General features: G+C 42.0%; 1 protein-coding gene across 9 annotated transcripts in view; it reads right to left on the reverse strand.

Moving 5' to 3' along the window:
• ehmt1b (euchromatic histone-lysine N-methyltransferase 1b) overlaps positions 1–15,773 on the reverse strand; it is a 175,004-nt gene that overhangs the window by 14,123 nt on the left and 145,108 nt on the right. For all 9 annotated transcript variants that reach the window (XM_038781535.1, XM_038781534.1, XM_038781533.1 and 6 more), the window contains 3 exons: positions 8,143–8,220; positions 3,901–4,016; positions 576–662 (listed from right to left, as the gene is read on the reverse strand). In XM_038781535.1, coding sequence (XP_038637463.1) covers positions 576–662; positions 3,901–4,016; positions 8,143–8,220 — 281 coding nt within the window. The remainder of the gene's footprint in view (positions 1–575; positions 663–3,900; positions 4,017–8,142; positions 8,221–15,773) is intronic.

Below are 15,773 nucleotides of genomic sequence, written 5' to 3' on the forward strand. Positions count from 1 at the left end.
ATCTTTCCTCATATAAAAACACCGCAAGACTATTAAATGAGAGTACTCTCAATCATAATGTGGGTGCAGAAGTTAGCCAAATTAGATGCAACTAACAAGACAGATGAGAATGAAGGGCATTGGTTATTTTTCCTGTATTAATCTTGAACATCAGCATCTGTTTCAACTAAAGATGCAACCTTTAAACTGGTACCCTGGAGCTTTGGTAAATTACCCAAGGGGAGATATTTTTCACAGCTTTAGGATTTATTCAACCTACATCCACAGTTATTAATTTTCTTCAGCAGAGCCTAAATTATATATGCTAAAAAAAAGGTCAATGTGCTTGATCTATTGAAGAGTTTTGCTGGACCAAACAGCCATATATCATTCAGTACTTTTTTTCATAATCATTATTTAGGGATTGTCGGAAGTGCACTATTATTGAGCAAGTTAGTTGGGAAGTAAAAACACGGTACATTGCTATGTTGTTTCGAAGTAGTGGCATTTAAATCATTTACACATCAGGAAAATTCATTTTAAATATAAATCACTCTCCATTTGCAGCATTACTAACTGTGAAGTCCAACACTTACTCGCAGATAAAATGACCCTTGGGAATGTCCTGCAATGACCGAACACCCCATCCCATTTTGTTTGTACGATAGGTCTGTAGTCGAACCCTGTTAATTATGACAAAACAGAGTAGGCAACTGAGGAGAATTTATAAACATAGTGCAATTCTAAATTAAAGCTTTCAGAAAAACTTGTAAAGTGTCCATGCCACAAATTAACCAGCTATTCAACTCAATGTTAGAAGTCTTACAACACCAGGTTAAAGTCCAACAGGTTTGTTTCAAACACTAGCTTTCGGAGCACTGCTCCTTCCTCAGGTGAGGAAGAAGCAGTGCTCCAAAAGCTAGTGTTTGAAACAAACCTGTTGGACTTTAACCTGGTGGTGTACGACTTCTTACTGTGCTCACCCCAGTCCAATGCCGGAATCTCCACATCACAACTCAATGTTGTTTACAAATTCCTGCGGCGTACAAAATAGCTTCTATACACGCAATAAATCATGCATTTCAAAGTAATCTGTTTATGTGAAGGTGATAAGACACTAATAAATGCAAGCCTTTTTCGCATTAAACAAAGCTCATTAATTTTACCCAATATATTTCAAAGAAAACTTGTTTTCCAACGCTATACAAGGTGTGTAACTTGAAAGTTGATTTTTGTTTCTTGAGTGGTTAACTGCTAACCCTTTTGAAACCAACTTTAACATAAAATTACTGTTAGGAACTAAACATAATAAAAGGAGAAATCATGATTAGAAAACAAGTTATTTAGGTGTGAGAATTTTATGAGAATCATGCAAGACAATAATGGAGATTAGAAACTGCAGCGTTGATTATCGCATCACGGAAAGGGGAATATATAATATTCTTGATACAGCCAAATTTAAATAAAATTGAAATATATTTGATTATCTGCCAGTAGCAAAAGATGCGATTAATATTTTTGCTTCCTTATGCTGGAGAAAATAACCTTGGTTCTAGGTGATCCATTTCAGTTTGCAGACTAAAGAGCTCAGTTAGATTTCATTATGATCAAAACATTACAGTAACGGTCAAAACATTGGGTGTGATTTAACGGCCTCAGCGCGGGATCACTGGCGAGATCCAGATCAGCATATTTCAATGAGCCATCAGGCTCATTTCAATCTGCATGTGCCAGATTCTCCCAGGACTTAACGGCTGCACAGGGGAGACCTCGCGAGGGTGCCATTTTCAGGCATCAATGGACCTGGGGATCTTCCAGGCCATTGGAGACCCGTGGGTGGTTGGGGACAGGGCACGGTGGTAACCTGACCCTCTCCTGGCTCCGCCAACCTGGCACCTTGGCACTGCCAACATTGCAGGGTGGCAGTGCCAGGGTGCTTAGGTGACACTGCTAAGTGTCGGGACGTAAAGAGGGGGCCATGCCTATGAAAGGAGGCCTTTGGGAGGGTGAAGGGTGGGCATCCTGAAGGGGGTGGGGGGGTCCCTCAGCGACCCCATAGCAGGGTATCCTCAAGGTGGAGGGGAGGGAAAAAGAGCATAACGCCCTTGCGTGCGGGGAGGCACTGCCCATAGGTGAGAGGTGTGGGGATCCTCAAATTCACTTAAGAGAGCACCCTTTCAAAATGGCAGCCGGATTTGGGAGGACCCAAAAAGCCAGTGGGAAACACCCCACCAAACTCGCCAAAAACAAAAACCAAGAAAAAATGTTTTGGTTGAATTCAGCCCATTATTTTGAAAGGCACTGGTTGTAGAATTGTTGTTTAGTACTGATTAAGCACAATGGTACTTCATTTGTACACCTTGAAGAGTTGTAACATTGGTTAAATACAATGGGAGAGATTTATCGACCATCCCACCGCGTGTTTTTCAGCGGTGGAGGTGGCCCGTCAGGGGATCTACCAGTCCCACCATTGTCAATGGGATCTCCCGTTGACTGCACCCCTTGTCACTGGGAAACCTGTGCGTCAGCGTGGGACTGGAATTTCCTGCCGGGGTGAACAGCCTGTAAATCCCGCCCAATGTTGTCCTTATAATTTCATACAACTATCCATTTGGCTCTCATGTGCACTAGCACTTTGCTAGAGCTGCAATAAAGAAAACCCCCAGTCTCCACCATTAGGTTTGTTGCTTTTACCAATGCTTTAATTTCTACATCAAAAACATCTAAAATGACATCACATCATAAGTGGGAATTTTAATTTTATGATTCTACATGATACATATGATACAAAAGGGAAATGGTTTTAGAATAGAAAGCCCAGTTGAAGAACTCAAGTGGACAAGTCCTGTTGTGCAATTTCTGATTCTCAAACTGAACAGTGTGGAGAACCAAGCATTAAAAGATTAGATTGATTTCTGCTTCAATGCACCTAGTTGGTCAACCAGTGAAACCTATTTAATGAATACTAGAAATAGTTCTCCAGATTGCTTTCCTCTCTCAGAAAGTTAACTGAAAATAATCCAAGTCACCTATTTAGAACAGGCTAAGTAAAATATTAGTTCTAACTGGCATTCAAATTTTGGTGCATAAATTCAGATTATTGCTCACTCAAGCACTGCTGTGGTTACAAGCAATTTTGTAAAAAGAACATCTAATACAATGAGAAACTACAAGCAGTTTGAACCTAAACATTTCAAACTCATTTACTCAAACTGTCTCTTGTATAGGCTGACCAGACATTTAAGAGTAAATATAAACAATGTCCATTAAATACTGTGAATACTGCAGGTATCAAAGTAGAGAAATCTTTCTACGACTGTTCAGGACATTGGTGAGACTATTTAGAATACTGTGAACAGTTTGGTCTGGTTACTTAAAGATGGATATACTTTCATCAAAAACAGTTCAGAGTAGGTTCATTCGTCTAATTCCTAGGATGAAGGGGTTGTCATGAGGAAAGGTTGAACAGGTTTACCTCTGCTCATTAGAGTTTAGAAGAATGAGAAGTGATCTAATTGAAATATACAAGATTTTGAGGGGCTGAAAGAATGTTTCCTCTTGTGGGTGAATCTAGAACTAGAGGGTACAGTTTATAAAATAAAGAATCTCCCTTTTAAAACAGAGATGAGCAGGAATTTCTTCTCTCAGAGGGTCATTAGTCTTTGGAATCCTCTTCCACAGAGAATAGTAGATGATGGGTCTTTGAGTTAGACAGAGTTTACGACTGACAAGGAAGTTAAAGGTTATGGGGGATTAGCAGCAAGTAGAGTTAAAGCCACAATCTGATCATCTATGACCTTATCGAAAGGTTGAGCAGGCTTGACTGGATGAATGGCCTACTCTTGCTCATTTTAAAAAACTTGTCTTATAATCTTTGTGGTTTACATTAAATCGCAAGAAATATAATGAACTTTGCCTGACCTGATGCCATTTTGTACCACACGGTTTTTACATGTCCTCCAACATCCACAGGCATGGTTACATTCAAAGATGAGTGGTGGTTCTAGCATGTTGAATTCTGGAAGAAGTCGTCCATCCTTAAAGGACAAAGTATTACATTATTCTTTTTGATTGTGATGAGTAACTGACAAAAGCATTAGCAGTTTAAACCTTTTGTTACATAATGCACTTCTACCAACAATTAACATCTTGAATGTTGCTGTGGAAATAGTCACAAAAATGAAATCATTTTCTACTTTAACACTATTATCAACTAATTCTGATTTCTAATTTACTCAGTTTAGTACATTTTTTGGTGGTCATCCCATTCATAATGACTGGAAAGAAAAAAAATCTAATTTTTGGATTTATGTAATGCCTGGTAAGAACACATTTTTAAGGAAGTATTAACATAAAAAAATATATGAAAATTCTGAAGCAAAGATGGCATTTGTTTTCCTTTAACTGAAGTTTAGATAGTTTCAAAGTATGATGTTGCACAATATTCAGGTTCCTCCAAAAGCCTACATCGAAGCATAATTAAAATGTCTGCGATGAAAACTATAATATCAATTTTCAATTTCAGATTAAAACAGTAGTTTTCTTGCCCCACATATAGATCATGTTGATTAAAAATGTTCATATCTCTGGTGGGGTATGGTTGTTAGTTGGGGGGAATGTTACATACTGAATTATATTTACATTTGTATCTTTTGTTGTTATAAAACCATAAATGCCTTAATAAAATGTTTGTCCAAAAACTAGTATCAGTTTTTCTTTTTAACAAAGGCTGGACAGCACGGTAGCACAGTGGTTAGGACAGTTGCTTCAAAGCTCCAGGTCCCAGGTTCGATTCCCAGCTTGGGTCACTGTCTGTGCAGAGTCTGCACGTTCTCCCAGTGCCTGCGTAGGTTTCTTCCGGTGCTCCGGTTTCCTCCCACAGTCCAAAGATGTGCAGGTTAGGTGGATTGGCTATGATAAATTGCCCTTCCAAAAAGGTTGGGTTGGGTGGAGTTACAGGGATAGGGTGGAGGCGTGGATTAAGTGGGGTGCTCTTTTCAAGAGCCGGTACAGACTCAATGGGCCGAATGCCCTCCTTCTGCACTGTAAATTCTATGATTAGTAATTATGGCATTAAAAACCCAACAGGTTCTTTAGGAAAGGAAAACTACCAGGAAGCTACCTGGTTTTGGATGGAGTCGGGGTTGTGCAAGGGGTCTAGCTTGGAGGCGCTAGTGATAGCGTTTCTGCTGTTTACTCTGGTGGAATATTCTTCGAAACTGGTGCTCGTCTCCACTTTGAAAACATGGCAGCAGCTCTGACTGCATTTTTTCTTCTTTTTTATATATTTAGAGTACCCAATTAATTTACTTTTCCAATTAAGGGGCAATTTAGTGTGGCCAATCCACCGACCCTGCACATCTTTGGATTGTGGGGATGAAACCCACGCAAACACAGGGAGAATGTGCAAACTCCACAATGTGACAACCAGAATTGTGCGCAATATTCCATGTGCGGCCTTAACAAGGTTCTATACAACTGTAGCATGGCTTGCCAGTTTTTATACTCGATGCCCTGTCCAATGAAGGCAAGCATTCCTTATGCTTTCTTGACTACCTTGTGTTGCCATCTTCAAACATCTGTGGACATGTACGCGCCGAGACTTTCTATATTCCAAAGTGTTTTGCCTTTACAGTATATTTCCCCTCTATGTTAGACCTACCAAAATGCATTTGTCCGGATTAAACTCCATTTGCCATTTCTCTGCCCAAGTCTCGAACCTATCTATGTCCTGCTGTATCTTCTGACAATCCTCAATACTATCTGCCACTCCACCAACCTTGGTGTCATCCACGAATTTACTAACACGATGGTCACTTTTAAGGGGCATCTTGACAAATACATGAATAGGATGGGAATAGATGGATATGTTCCCCAGAAGGTAGGGGGTTTTAGTTTTGATGGGCAGCATGGTTGGTGTAGGCTTGGAGGGCCGAAGGGCCTGTTCCTGTGCTGTAATTTTCTTTGTTCTTTGATTGATTGATTGATATTTATTGTCACATTTACCGAAGTACAGTGAAAAGTATTTTTCTGTGGCCATGGGAACGTATACAGTACGTACATAGTAGACAAAAGAATAATGGTACCTCAACAAATAGTGATTGATTACATTGTGGAACAAGGGCAGCATAGGGCGCCGCGAATAGTGTTGTTACAAGAAACCGATCAGTCCAAGGGAGAGTCGTTGAGGAGTCTAGTAGCTGTGGGAAAGAAGCAATTCCTGTCTGGATGTGTGGGTCTTCAGACTTCTGTATCTACTGCCTGATGGAAGGGTCTGGAAGAAGGAAAACCCTGGGTGGGAGGTGTTTCTGATAATGCTGTTTGCCTTCCCGAGGCAGCGGGAGGTGTAGACAGAATCAATGGGAGGATGGCAAGCTTATGTGATGTGTTGGGCTGAGTCCACCACACTCTGCAGTTTCTTGCGATCTTGGGCCGAGCAGTTGTCATACCAGGCTGTAATGCAGCTGGATAGGATGCTCTCTTTGGCATATTGTAGAAGTTTGTGGGAGTTGATGCAGACATGCCGAATTTCTTTAGCGTCCGTAGAAAGTAGAGACATTGTTGGGCTCATGGAAAGTGCAATCAAACAACACTTAAGAAATACCCTGCTCATCAGTGCTCAGTTTGGATTCTGTTAGGGTCACTCAGTCTCAGACATCATTACAGACTTGCTTCAAACAGAAACAAAAGAGCTGAATTCCTGAGGCAAGGTGAGAGTGATTGCGCTGACATCAAGGCAGCATTAGACCAAGTGTGGCATCAAGGAGCCCTAGTAAAATTGAAGTCAATGAGAATCTGGGGGAAAACTCTCCACTGGTTAGTCATACAAAGCACAAAGGATTGATGGAAACCAAGATCTCAGCCCCAAGACATCACTGCAGGAGTTGCGCAGGGTAATGTCTCAGGGCCAACCATTTTCATTGATCGCCTCTCCATCATAAGGTTAAAAGTGCGGATTTTCGCTGATGATCGAACAATGTTCAGTACCATTCAGATCACTTCACATACGAGTACGCTTGCCTGTATGAATGCAGCTCTAAAAACTCCCAAGACGTTCAGCAACATCCAGGAAAAAGCAGGCTGCTTGATTGTGCCCCCATGCACCACTTTCTCCCCATTCACTCCTTCAACCACTGGCATAGTGACAGTAATGTGTAGCATCTACAAGATGCATTGCAGCCTCTTTTGACAGCACCTTCCACACTAACAATCTTTAACATCTAGAAGAGCAAGAGCAACAGGAACTCAGGACCAACACCACCTGCAAGTTTTCCAAGCTACACATCATCTTAACTTGGAATTATATCACTCTTCCTCATTGTCACCGAGTCAGAATTCTAGGACTTCCTTCCTTACACTACTGTGGGTGTACCTTTTTTAAAGAACCATTTATGGGATGTGGGCGCTGTTGACTGGGCCAGCATTTATTGTATTTGAAATGAGTGGTCTGCTAGGCCATTTCAAGGGCATTTAGAATCAACCATATTGTTGTAGATCAAGAGTCTCACATGTAGGCCAGACCGGGTAAGGATGGCAACTTCCCTTCCCTAGTTTCATTGTCATCATTTTAATTCAGAATTTTTTTTATTGGTCAAATTTCACCACTTACCATGGTGGGATTCAAATCCAGGTCCTCAGAGCATTACCCTGGGTTTCTGGATTAGTGGAAAGTGGATTACTAGCCTAGTCATTATACCACTATGTCATCGCCTCCTATACCGCAAAGACTACCTTGGTTCATAGCCATGCCTCACCACCAACTTCTCGCGGGAAATTAGGATGGGCAATACCATGGATGCTCATATCCCATGAGCAAATTTAAAAAGTACATAACTTTTTGATCTCCATTCACTTGGAAGAATGTTGCAAGTGTTGTGATTCAGCCAGAGCAAATAACATCAGCACCCTCAAAATTTATCTTGTATGAAATTCATTCATAGCAATAAAAACTGTACCAAGTTTCCAATCTTGCCTTCGAGCGGCTCTATAGTTTAGAAGTTCTAAACAACCAGCACAAACACTGACTGTAGGATGCAAATGAAAACATGCCCACTGAATATCCAGGCTCAACAATATCAGAACTATTTCAAGTACAGAACAAATAATTCACGATTTCATGCGGGGAATTAGGGGAAATAATTTTTCTCAACTGAAACTGCTTACCTGGTCATACCAACAACGTATACTTAGTTGACCACACATGCAATTATTAGAGGAGCAGTCGTCATCACAGAAGCAGTACTGTGTGCAGAATAAAGAGACAGAATTATTTAATGAAGATTGCAACAGAGATAGGGAACAAAATTAAAGTTAAATCGATAAAGAATTCAAACATCAATTATGCTAATGAGGTTGACATCCAATTCAAAACATCATCTTACTGTCATGAAAACCAAGTTTGAGAATTAGCTTAAATGAATTTTGCACAATGGTGTTTTTAATGATACATTAAGGCAACGTACCATGCATCTGATAAAAGACACTTCGGCTATTGGTAAAAGAAAATCATCTTTGTTTTCCTTCTAGTAAATTTAGCAAATTCATTAGCCACATTCATCTGAGAAGCAATACTTAATGTCACAAGAAGCAAATAACCACATGTTAAATCAGTCCTGCCTGACATAAGTTTCAAATTTAGTCAAGTGAATAAGGCCCGAGAAGTGTAGTACCAATACTTAAAACACCCTTTTGAGGGTTGAACACTTTCTTGGTAAGGATAATCATAGCTCTGGTACAGAAATCTAAACGTCTGAAATTGATGAGGCTTCTTTCCCTGGGCCATAGCTCAGTTTTACTGATTCCAGATGGAATTTCCTGAAACTGTGTGAACGAATGGACAGAAATCTGAATCCAAGCTAAACAAAGAATGTTGGAGGTGAGCCTCATATGCACGTCTTTCTAAAATGTCACTTCATACAAGTAAATCAATATATCTGAACAAATTTGAGTGTCCATAAATCCTAAAAACTGCTCTGAAATTCAATCTCCCCCTGAACACTGCTCACTGGATTTTCTTTTAAAAGTAAAATCACAAAAAGATTTGCTGCAGCAGACAGAATTAAATTAAAATGTAATTTTAAAAACACATACCTGCTGACAACCCTGAAGATTGATGTTCCTCCAAAGCACTGGGGAACGAACATAAAAACATTCACGCATGCGCAGGCTACAACTATCAATATCTGTGATTTTAATTTTTAAGCAAAAGTGGCCGTGAATATTTACCATTTAAGTAGATAAATATAAAATGAACATTCTGGAAGGGTTAACAGGGCACCTATTTGAAGCCACTATTTCTGGAATATCAGTTGAGCCACGTGCTGAAATTATCAAGACAATGGTCATGAGCCACTTCCACTAACATTGTGATAGCTGAGCTCAGAAGAATGTTAAACATTTGAGTCGTAGTTTGAGAACTCAAATTGGAGGCAGTTTTCTCTATTTGAATTGGTTGTAACATAATAGTTGAATGAAACACGTCCCTACTTTTACATTACAATACAAAATACTGTGTAAACAATCTATTTAAATTAATGCATGGAAAAAACACATTTGAAACATGTAATGAAAGTCAAAAAATTCCAGCACTGATTTTAGGATGTGATATATAAATGCTACAGCAGTTCGCACAGGGTTAAGTTGATACAGACGGAAAAATCAGAATTTGCAGTTTAGGCATTCTGAGCTCATTAATTTTTGTAAACCTATTGTTGATCTGAAAGGTCTGATTTCTCCTCTTTTTTTAATTTAATTGCAGTACTCATGAAAAGAGAATTTACCAGAAACCTCATCTAATCACAATATTTACTCAAGGCTGGTCACTGGTTTTGCAAATCAATTTATTGAAATACTGCATGGAATAGTATGTCAATCAACCTGCCAACCATCTTTATAAAAGAAAAATACCCGTACAATTTGTCACATTCAGAGGTTCAGTGGTAATTGTATAGTGGGATAACTCCCAAGGTAAAAAAGCTTTTAACTCTATTTTGGTGAGAGTAACATCAAACTGACCTTCCATGTTTTGCTCTCCTGTTGTTTCATCTTTCTCTCTGCTGTCTTTTGTTTGGTGATTTAGGAAACATAATCTCTATATTTTTCTAACCACCCTCCAACAAACCTACAAAGGCACGAGAAAATGTAGGTGGTTCTACTTTAATTTAAAAAGGAAGTTCTCCAATTTAAAAAAAAATGGATGCCTCGGGAAAGTCATTGAGCTAGTCCATCATAGGTGCCAGCATTATGACAGAAGCTTACATTGCTAGCATTGAGACTTGACAAACCAGCTCAGTGCATTTAACAGTCCAGTGGAAAGGTTGTGGATCAGAAGAGACATTGGATTGGATTGGATTTGATTTGTTTATTGTCACGTGTACCGAGGTACAGTGAAAAGTATTTTTCTGCAAGCAGCTCAACAGATCATTCAGTACATGGAAGAAAAGGGAATTAAACAAAATTCAAGAAAAGACATGAGAATACATAATAGGGCAACACAAGATATACAATGTAACTACATAAGCATTGGCATTGGTTGAAGCACACAGGGTGTAGTGTTAATGAGGTCAGTCAATAAGAGGGTCATTTAGGAGTCTGGTGACAGTGGGGAAGAAGCTGTTTTTGAGACTGTTCGTGCGTGTTCTCAGACTTCTGAATCTCCTGCCCGATGGAAGAAGTTGGAAAAGTGAGTAAGCCGGGTGGGAGGGATCCTTGATTATGCTGCCCGCTTTCCCCCGGCAGCAGGAGGTGTAGGTGGAGTCCATGGATGGGAGGCAGGTGTGTGTGATGGACTAGGCGGTATTCAGGACTCTCTGAAGTTCCTTGCGGTCCTGGGCTGAGCAGTTGCCATACCAGGCTGTGATGCAGTCCGATAGGATGCTTTCTATAGTGCATCTGGAAAAGTTGGTAAGGGTTAACGTGGGCATGCCGAATTTCCTTAGTTTCCTGAGGAAGTATAGGCGCTGTTGTACTTTCTTGGTGATAGCGTCGACGTGAGTGGACCAGAACAGATTTTTGGTGATGTGCACCCCTAGGAATTTGAAACTGCTAACCATCTCCACCTCGGGCCCGTTGATGCTGAAAGGGGTGTGTACAGTACTTTGCTTCCGGAAGTCGATGACCAGCTCTTTAGTTATGCTGGCATTGAGGGAGAGATTGTTGTCGTTACACCACTCCACTAGGTTCTCTATCTCCCTCCTGTATTCGGACTCGTCTTTATTCGGGATCCGGCCCACTATGGTCGTATCGTCAGCAAACTTGTAGATGGAGTTGGAACCAAGTTTTGCCACGCAGTCGTGTGTGTACAGGGAGTAGAGTAGGGGGCTAAGTACGCAGCCTTGCGGGGCACTGGTATTGAGGACTATTGTGGAGGAGGTGTTGGTGTTCGTTCTTACTGATTGTGGTCTGTTGGTCAGAAAGTCAAGGATCCAGTTGCAGAGTGGAGAGCCAAGTCCTAGGTTTTGGAGCTTTGATAAGAGCTTGGCTGGAATTATGGTGTTGAAGGCGGAGCTGTAGTCAATAAATAGGAGTCTGATGTAGGAGTCCTTGTTTTCGAGATGCTCTAGGAATGAGTGTAGGGCCAGGGAAATGGCATCTGATGTGGACCGGTTGCGACGGAATGTGAATTGAAGTCGGTCAAGGCGTTCCGGGAGTATGGAGGTGATGCGCTTCACGATCAGCCTCTCGGAGCACTTCATTACAACTGACATCAGGGCCACCGGGCGGTAGTCATTGAGGCATGTTACCTGGTTCTTTGGTACCGGTATGATGGTGGTCTTCTTGAAGCAGGTGGGGACCTCGGAGTGGAGTAGGGATAGGTTAAAGATGTCTGTGAATACCTCTGGTATGCGCAGGCTCTGAGTGCACGACCAGGGATCCCGTCCGGGCCCATCGCCTTCCGTGGGTTCACTTTCAGGAAGGCCGATCTGACTTCGGAAACTGTGATGGTAGGTATGGGTGAATTATGGGCTGCTGGGGCAATCAACAGCGGATTGTTGGTTACCTGCTCAAACCGAGCATAGAATGCATTAAGTTCATCGGGGAGGGGTGCGCTGCTGCCAGAGATACTGCTCGGCTTCGCTTTGTAGCCCGTTATGTTGTTTAGTCCTTGCCACAACTGCCGAGAGTCTGTCTGTGACTCTAGCTTAGTTTGATATTCTCTCTTGGCATCTCGGATGGCTTTGCGGAGGTCGTACCTGGATTTCTTGTACAGGACAGGGTCGTCTGCCTTGACCGCCTCAAATCTGTCCTTTAGTAGGAAGTCAATTTTGCGGTTGAGCCATGGTTTCCGGTTGGGGAACGTACGTACTGCTTTCTTTGGCACGCAGTCGTCCACAAATTTGCTGATGAAGTCTGTGACGGTGGTGGCATACTCATTTAAGTTAGTCGCTGAGTTCTTAAATATGGACCAATCCACTGTCTCTAAGCAGTCACGTAAGAGCTCTTCTGTCGTCTCGGACCAGCACTGCACAACCTTCTTAGCTGGATTCTCCCGCTTGAGTTTCTGCTTGTAAGCCGGGAGAAGGAGCACAGTCTTATGGTCTGATTTCCCAAAGTGCGGTCGGGGGATGGAACGGTAGGCGCCCTTGATTTTTGAGTAGCAGTGGTCAAGAGTGTTGTCGCCCCTGGTGGGACAGGAGATGTGCTGGCGGAATTTTGGCAGTACACTCTTGAGGTTGGCTTTGTTGAAGTCTCCGGCCACAATGAACAAGGCCTCCGGGTGTTCTGTTTCATAGTTGTTTATGACTGTGTACAGTTCATCCAGCGCCTTTGTCACTTCTGCCTGGGGTGGGATGTAGACCTCTGTGATAATGGCTGAAGTGAACTCACGTGGAAGATAGTATGGGCGGCACTTTACGGTCAAGTATTCCAGGTCTGGGGAGCAGTAGGTCGCCAAGGTCACCACATCCAAGCACCAGGAGGAGTTGATGAGGAGGCAAACCCCTCCACCCTTCGCTTTGCCTGAAGATGTCGTGCGGTCCGCCCAGTGAATAGAGAAGCCTTCAGATTGTATGGCACAGTCCTGTGAGGCGGGGGTGAGCCATGTCTCTGTGAAACAGAGCACACAGCAGTCTCTTACTTCCCTCTGAGAGGTGAGTCTGGCGTTAAGTTCATCCAGCTTGTTTTCAATCGCTTGGACGTTTGCCAGGAGTATGCTGGGGAGAGGGGTCTTGAAAACGCGTTGCTTCAGTCTAACCTGCAGAGCGCTGCGTTTCCCTCGCTTCCTCGGTCGGCGGCTGCTGCTGGATGATCCTGGGATCCGATGGGTGACGTCAGCCCTTGTGGAAGGTAGGTGGTTGCGTCTGGCGGGGTCCAGGGAGCTAGCGAGGTCCAGGGCGCGCTGTTTACATTTCCGGGGTCGCGTCTGGCAGGGTCCCGGGCGCTGGTTGAGGTAGAGGGGTTGCTGGGGGGGGGGGGGGGGGAGTTTGCGATCCGGATGGGTCCCGGCATTCTGCGGGCATGGGAATACCTTGCAGCGTGTTCGGGTCCTCGCACGCGGTCTCCGTTGTTTCCGAGGTCGTGGGCAGGGGCTTCCTGGGGCAGGTTGGGCTAGGCCCCATGGCCTGTTCCCTCCCTGGGTCGGATCTTGAAGTCGGCACGGTGGGGCCTCCATGTGGATTTTTCTTTCTTCCATCACCAGGTAGGTCGGGTTGCTGGGCGGGCCTCTCTGGGTCGGGTCTCTTGGGGTTGCGTTGGGCCGGGTCTTGCCGTCGGGGGTCAGGTCAGGAGCTCCGGGGACTAGGCCGGGCGATCCGGGGGCTGGCGTCGGTAGTTAGGCCGGGTTTGGAGCTCCGAGGCCCGGGTAGGCTCCAAATCGAGGTCGGGGCTTCACTTCCGGTTTGGGCCCGATCTTCTTCCAGGTCACGGAGGTCAGGTCGGGTCAGGTCAAAAGGTCTCCAAGGGCCAAAGGACATGAAACAGTGAATCTCCATTGCCATCAATCACATCAATGAGAAGTTTACATTTGCCATTGTAGATGACTGTGGGAGACTTGTGAATCAGGAATTAATGACACAAGAAGTAGCTTGCATTCATTTTGAGTTGATCTGCAATTGTAAAAGTGACTAGCCCACAAATATACTGCTCACAACACACATACACACAATTGTTTGCGAACTCGAATACTACAGTACAAACTATAAAAACTTAAATCAATAAGAATTTGCAATAACATCTCCAAATCTCCAAGCTTTTAAAAAACATTTCTTTTTTCAAGCCAATCCTACTCAGGTCAATTTATACTTCTAAATCAAATTCATTCTTTCACAAGAGTATGTTAAACTTACTTTGCCTCAAACATCTACTCTACCACAACTGTTAGTTACACTCCCAAAGATATAACTACCCTTCCTGATACCGTTATCACCTGCTCCTGAAACACACAAACAGTACTAAGATTTGCCAGCATTGTTACACACCATTCTCGGTGCATTGACTGTATAATGTTTCAGTAACAGAGCCCCAACATTTCTGACCTCAGTTCTTGTTGCAAAATATTACCTACCCTTCTTACCGGTCTGAAAATGGTTCTGAAGAATGTCTCTGAAAAGCAACATTAGAGTCCCATGCTTTCTAAAACAAGTATCTTTAGACAGTGCGAGGAAGGAGACACAATTTGCCTATAATGTTGGTGCAATAATATTTACATGGATTACGAAATGGTAAATGCACTAAGGATTGAACAGTGGCTCCTATATCAGAAATCCTTAAAAAATGAAAGTGCTAAACAATTAGCATGCTTTTAGTTTAGGAGAGCACAAAAACTAAATATTGTGAAATATGGACAGCAGTGTCCACCAATGCGTCTGAAAACAATGATATACTGTTTTATTTTCTAAATTTGTGATTGTTTGTGGAGTACTACAGTATCTTTTTGAAATAATGAAAATTCAACTGCAGTGTTATAATTTTTATTAGTCAAATAAAGCTTCTTTGGAAAGATACCATTTTAATCCCGAAATGCTAATCAGAAACTGATTAATAACTACATCAAACATAACCGTTGGCTTTCTCAAATGCATGGTAATAAAACCTTAGTTAGCCAGCCAGAATGTATACCAAAAATGCAGCCTCAAACCCCATCAACATAAACATAATAGACAAACTTAGGTTAAGTGGCAGATCCACGAGGTCATTTCTTTCCCATGAAATATTACTTCAAGATTTTGTTAATGCTTTGAGTACTGAAGTAGAATTTCAACACCAAACTATCTTTTTTTGCTTTATGCTCAGAAGGTTGTTAATTTTTAAAAATAGTACAGTTCTGTGCAATTTTCCGGTTTTGTTTTATGAACTTGGGCATCATTTTCAAATAAAGGAAAACCACTACTTATGGGATAAGCTTTGAAGATTCAGGATGCTGTAAAGGCCAACTGGCAAGTAATCATATTAAGAAATTATTAAGATAGATCTAATAATGACCTTCAAGGTTCCACACGCCTTTGATATTTAAAGATGAAAATAGTCAAGATGACCTTTGTTTCTCATGCAATACCTTTAAGATTTTGTGCAAGTCCAATTGACATTAAACTCAATGTGAAGAAAATACACTTTCCTCCCTACTGTCTTTTTTGCTTTTAGCTGTAAGTGAAAGGCTAAGGTCCACACTGCAGAGAATCAGAGAGAACATGCACTTAATCACATTTTGATGCTTAGTTTATTTCTGGTTATAATTCCTGTCATGCAAAATATTACCAGCACTAAATATGACTGAAATGGGTTTTAATTTTGATAATTTTCTGGATAAACCAAACTCCAACGTCTCTTGGACTCAATGATTGAGTTGTAATTGTAACCTG

This window comes from Scyliorhinus canicula, chromosome 21 (assembly GCF_902713615.1).
Source record: "Scyliorhinus canicula chromosome 21, sScyCan1.1, whole genome shotgun sequence".
NCBI lineage: Eukaryota > Metazoa > Chordata > Chondrichthyes > Carcharhiniformes > Scyliorhinidae > Scyliorhinus > Scyliorhinus canicula.